The sequence below is a fragment of the Athene noctua genome, chromosome 6 (genome assembly GCF_965140245.1).
Source record: "Athene noctua chromosome 6, bAthNoc1.hap1.1, whole genome shotgun sequence".
In the NCBI taxonomy this organism is placed as follows: domain Eukaryota; kingdom Metazoa; phylum Chordata; class Aves; order Strigiformes; family Strigidae; genus Athene; species Athene noctua.
The window spans coordinates 10,350,630-10,356,096 of record NC_134042.1 but is presented as its reverse complement, the minus strand read 5'-3'; the positions used below and the strand labels follow the sequence as shown (position 1 = coordinate 10,356,096).

Sequence of the window (5,467 nt, the reverse complement as noted above, 5' to 3'; positions counted from 1 at the left end):
GAAGGTTTTACTTCCCTCCACAAAAACGCAAACTTTGTTTCTGTAAACAAGGCTTAGGCCGCAGAGCGCAGACCTGGACCCTGTGTCAGGCTGTGGGCAAAATCCACGTTAGAAAATGACCGAAAGCACCAGGCTCGGATCCCGTTTGCTCCGACCAGCACACAGAGCACACCGATACGATCTGTCGGAGTGTGTTCCCAACGCAGCAGCTGCTACCGGTTACCTACCTCACGCCCCGGCCCTGCCAGCCCCTGCCCGGTGCCCCCGGGCGAAATGACGCCGGTCGCCTCGCCTGGCTGCGAGGAACTACCACCAACTCTGTCCACAAGAGCCCCTGCCCGAGCCCTTCACTGATGCTGTAGGGGCTGCCTCAGGACCCGCGCTCGGCTGATCGTTCCTCCCCGCATCGCCCCGGTCGTTCACCGCGGCCTGGCCCGGGGCGGGGCGGCGGGGCCGGGCCGGGCCCTCCCCCGACATGGCGGCGCGGCCGGGCGGCCGGGGAGGCGCCGAGCGGCGCCCGCGGGGCGTGAATAAAGGGCGACGGGCGGGGCCGCGGTGCTCCGGGAGGTGCGGGGCCGGAGGCGGCAGCGGTGGGTGAGCGGGGCCGGCGGCGGGAGGAGGGAGGGAGGGAGGCAGGCAGGCAGGCAGGCAGGCAGGCAGGCTGGCTGGCTGGCTGGCTGGCTGGCTGGCTGGGCGGGAGGCCGAGCGGGCGGGCTGGGGCTGGGGCTGGGGCTGGGGCTGGGGCTGGGGCTGGGGCTGGGGCTGGGGCTGAGGCGGGGGCCGGGGCCGTCGGCTGACGGCCCGCGTCCGCCATGAGCAGGGCGCAGCTGACGCGGACCGGGATCCTGCGGATGGCGCTGGGCGGCGGTGCCGCCGACCCGCTGCTGCCGGCGGAGGGCGGCGGGGGCCGGCAGGCGCCCTTCCTGCTGCGGGCCCTGCGCATCGCCGTGGTGGTCTGCCTCTACTGGTTCACCTCGATCGCCATGGTCTTCCTCAACAAGTACCTGCTGGACAGCCCCTCGCTGCGCCTCGACGCCCCCCTCTTCGTCACCTTCTTCCAGTGTGCCCTGACGGCCGCCCTCTGCCTGGGCCTCAGCCTGGGGGCGGCCTGCGGGCCCCCCTGTCCTGGCCTGCCCGCCCTCCGCCTCGACCCTAAGGTGTCCCGCAGTGTCCTGCCCCTCTCTGCTGTCTTCATCGGCATGGTCACCTCCAACAATCTCTGCCTCAAGCACGTCGGTGTGGCCTTCTACAACGTGGGGCGCTCCCTCACCACCGTCTTCAACGTGCTGCTCTCCTACCTGCTCCTCAAGCAGACCACCTCTATCTACGCCCTCCTGGCCTGCGGAGTCATCATAGGTGAGGGGGAGTGGGAGGGGGCTGCACCCACCCTGCAGCCGCCCCTATAAACTCAGACACAGAGTTGGGGGCTCTTCCCCTTGGGAAGCCACCTCCCACCTGCACGGCACCTCCCTGGTGAGGTGAGGTGGCTCAGGGCTGGTGTCTTGGTCTGCCTTTGCAACCTGGAGCATGTAGGTAACTTACTTTTACTTGACCATGGCCCCCTTTTCCTTCGAGTGCTAAAGGCCTGCCTACGCTCTAAGGAAGTTCAACTTGCTTTCCCCTTCCCCCCCCCCCCCCCCCGCCAAGGGCCATAAAACAGTAGGTGCTTGTTGATGATTAACTTTGGTAACAATAACAGTATTTATGCCCACACTGTTGGGATGGTACAATAGAGCCAACCAATTCAGACAGGCTGAATGCACGTGATGAAGGGATAGCTTATCAAGCCAAGCATAAAACACCACCAGATGATCTGGTTGTGCGGTTAGGATGTAGGGCAGGGCATTGACTGGCTTAACGGGAACTACTTACAAGTCTTTCATTCCAACAGCATCTATAATGCCAAAAGTTGCCTTTCACTGGAGGGCCATTTAGATGTCAAGAATGGTGAAATGTTTACTTCAGTCCAGTTCCAGGTGAACATGTGTTCACTTTAGTGCTTGGACAAGCAGATAGACTCAGCTGAACATGAAGCAAGAGAATCTCCTCTCCATAGAAGAGGTGAACAGGAACAGAACTACTGTCTTTTCCACCCAAGTGATGCAGGCAGTTGCCTTCAGCTAGTCTTGTGTTTGGGTATTGCCCAGAATTATGGCTTCTGCCAGCCTTACAGGGTTTCTCTAAGACTCTGTCCCTCCGTCTCATTTTGCTGTGAGAGCATTGCCTGTAGCAGTGGAGCTGAGCATCCTCTGTGGCAAAGCCCTTCCTGTCTGTGCATTGAACCCATTTGCATTTGGGCTTAGTTTAAAGCGTGTTAGCTGCTTTGCAGGCAACTTCCCAGATGGCCTCCAACGTGAAGCAGCTAATGGAGTGGTAGTGCAGTGCTCCTTCAGTAGCTCATCTCTTCTTTTATGTTTTGCTCATGAGCTGGATGGGGAGAGGTCTCCCTGTCTGCCCTGGAGACGCAAAGCCTGTAGCTCCTGTTTTGGAGGTGGTTAAAGAGTGCATTATGCATCAGAAGTTGAAGATCCTGCACTCGGTTTCTGCCTTGTGATCTTTTTTTGGTCAAGCTTCTTAATATTAAATCCATGTGTTCACTAGCTTTCCTTCTTCTTTTCTGACCTATCTTTCCCTTCCCGTTAACAGCACAGCAAAGCTTGTGAGGCCTCTTTTGTTTTGTTTTTTTTTTTTAAACCTTGAGGAATATTTCTTGCTACCCATGTGTCAGCTTGCTGCCTTTTCAATTTAAAAAAACTGTATGATCTCATGAAGAGAACCTATACACAAAGAGTATTTTTAACTTCATGACTCTTGGGAATAATAGTTTCTAAACTCATGCTGCCTGCTCAGTGTGGGAATCAGTCCTCTGAGATTGAATTTTAGAACAGTAAATTACCCACACTCCCCAAATAAATCTTCCCAGGACACTAGTCATGACACTTTGTGGATTCACTTAATAAAAAGGGGAAGCCCTTAAGCCTGTCTCTGCTTGTGGTTGTGGTTGTTCAGTATAAGGTAGATGATGAATTGCTGACGGTATGTCTTGACTCCTGCAGTTATTCAGATGATGCCCGCTTTGTTTGGTTGCAGGTGGCTTTTGGCTGGGTGTTGACCAGGAGGGAGCAGAGGGCACTCTGTCATGGACAGGTATATTCTTTGGGATCTTAGCAAGCCTGTGTGTCTCGCTCAATGCCATCTACACCAAGAAGGTGCTGCCTGTGGTGGATGGTAGCATCTGGCGCCTGACCTTCTACAACAACGTCAATGCCTGTGTGCTGTTCTTGCCCCTCATGATGCTGCTGGGCGAGTTTCGCACCCTCTACCACTTCGACAAGCTGGGGAACCCCAGTTTTTGGGGCATCATGACTCTGGGGGGAGTGTTTGGCTTTGCCATTGGGTATGTGACCGGACTTCAGATAAAGTTCACTAGCCCACTCACACACAACGTGTCTGGGACAGCCAAGGCCTGTGCCCAAACAGTGCTGGCTGTTATCTACTTTGAGGAGACAAAGAGCTTCTTGTGGTGGACGAGTAACTTGATGGTTCTGGGTGGCTCCTTTGCCTACACATGGGTGAAAGGGCTGGAGATGAGAAAGGTGCAAGAGGATCCTAATGTCAAAAGCAGTGAAAGAAATGAGACTGGTGTGTAGTCAGCTCCTGCTCCTCCATTTCTGTGCCTGTGGGGGTTAACCTTTGGTGCTCCTTTCCTCCTGGGGAGAAGATGAACAAGGAGCAGGAAGAAATTCACCTGCAAAATGTATGAGGAACTGTGACAGGAACCAGAGCCAAAGACCGGACTGGATCATCTTCTATCTGTGGGATCTCACACTGTACCGGAGTTGGGGAGAGCATGTGTTGTGGAGAGCAATCGTTTTTTTTGTGATCATTTTTAAAATGAATGTTGCTATTGACCTAATCTGGGTAATTTGCATCTCGGGGAGGGGGCAGGGGGCAGTGCTCATAGGGGACAAAGACTTTGTGTAGTTGGGGATCTAGAATTAACTGAATGAATGCAGTCTGAAGTTATAAAATCCTGAACCTCCATGTAAGGAAGAGGCAGGTAGCCAGACTGTTGGGGACAGACTCCAGCAAACTGTTCTGCTATAAAAGGATTGGCAACAGCTGTTCTTCCGGTTGCCCCATTCAGTGCAGAGGGTGGGAAATTCCCTCCCTTCTGGTTCTTCACAAGCCTAAACAGCAGCAGTGCCTCCAAATCTCTTTTCCAAAGAGTCAGTATCACATCCTGCTGAGGGTCTCTTCTGTGTTTCCACCTGGTTTCTTAGTTCAGGAAATGATACTAAGAATTGGGAATGAAACTTCTCATTCCATCTGCACCAGGTCCCAGGAGGGAGAGCATGAGCTCTCAAGTGGCCTTTCTTGGGGAGGAGCGAGCTTGGCATTTGCCTCTCTGTGACAGACAGCAGGGGAAAAGTCACTGAAGCCTTACTTCTGTAGGGTGGAGATCCCAGTTTGTGGGGTTGGCAACACCTCTCCTTTTTACCCTCTGTGTAGATTTGTGTTTGAAAAGGAGGTTGTTACTAGGCTTGTTTTGGGGGACTTACTCCATACCTACTTTGGATCTCCTCTGGTGTTTGCAGTTTGTCTTTTGGGTTGTTCCTTTTAAACACACACCCACCCCCACCCCATGTCCATCTTGGTGAATCTTTCAGCCCCCCAAAATCCTGATTTTGCTCAGCTGGATCAATCCTTTCACATGGAACTTGCTGCTGAACAGCCAGTTCTGCAGCAGTCTCTGCCCCGCATCTGGTCCCATGCCAGTGGCACCTGAGGTTATTCTGTGCTGTGGTTTCTGATCCCAGGGGTCAACAGCAACATCCTACAGCCAGCTGTGATGTTGCACTGGCTTTCTGAACCCCAGGCCCCTTTATATATTTAAAGGGTTATTTGGATGGTGAGCCTGGGCAGTTAATGTGGTTGCTTCATGCCCTGCCCCGTGGACCCTGTATCATGTACCATGCCCTGTGTGTCATGTCTGGCTGCTCCTACAGAAGGACACTCCATTTCTGCCCAGAATATGTTCCTATCTCATTTGGGGAGGGCGGGGGGCTCCAGGTTTCATGACCACAGGTACCTTCTCACTCCTTTTGAGTGCAGGCTGCCATGGGGCGTCCTTGAAATTGATATTTTAACGGGAACCGACATTTTTAATGTTGCATGCGTGTACTGACTTGTAACGGCCGAACCTGCTGAATAAAGTCGGGGGTCGCTCTCTGAATCTCACGAGGGATGGGAGCGATGTGTCGCGGCCGGTATCGCCATGGCGGGTTGGGGGGGGGGGGGGGGGGGGAACCGGCGACAGTCCCCCCGTCCCCGCCCGTCGTCCAGCTCCAGGCGGGGCCGCTAGGGGGCGGCAGAGCGCCTTCAGAGCTCCGCACGCTCCCGCCCTGCCGCCGCTGATTGGCTGACGCCGCGTACGCGGCGTCAGCCAATCAGCGCGGCGGGGCGG

At 55.1% G+C, this 5,467-nt stretch overlaps 1 protein-coding gene across 4 annotated transcripts; it reads left to right on the top strand.

Moving 5' to 3' along the window:
- Positions 1-461: 461 nt before the first annotated feature.
- SLC35C1 (solute carrier family 35 member C1) lies at positions 462-5,221 on the top strand. Of its 4 annotated transcripts, none has more exons than XM_074909078.1 (3): positions 462-590; positions 821-1,356; positions 3,091-5,221. In XM_074909078.1, the coding sequence occupies exons 2-3, from the start codon at positions 852-854 to the stop codon at positions 3,648-3,650; spliced, it is 1,065 nt and encodes a 354-aa protein (XP_074765179.1). In that variant the 5' UTR covers positions 462-590; positions 821-851; the 3' UTR covers positions 3,651-5,221. The 4 variants fall into 4 exon arrangements, with proteins under 4 accessions (XP_074765179.1, XP_074765177.1, XP_074765180.1 ...); XM_074909076.1 differs by having other exon boundaries at positions 551-567; XM_074909079.1 differs by having other exon boundaries at positions 568-594.
- The last annotated feature ends 246 nt before the right edge of the window (positions 5,222-5,467 follow it).

Excerpts from the sequence above, each read along its gene's own strand:
- SLC35C1 (XM_074909077.1), top strand. The coding sequence starts at position 813 with ATGAGCAGGGCGCAGCTGACGCGGACCGGGATCCTGCGGATGGCGCTG. Across the intron at positions 1,357-3,090 it reads GGCCTGCGGAGTCATCATAG|GTGGCTTTTGGCTGGGTGTT; the intron begins GTGAGGGGGAGT and ends GTTTGGTTGCAG.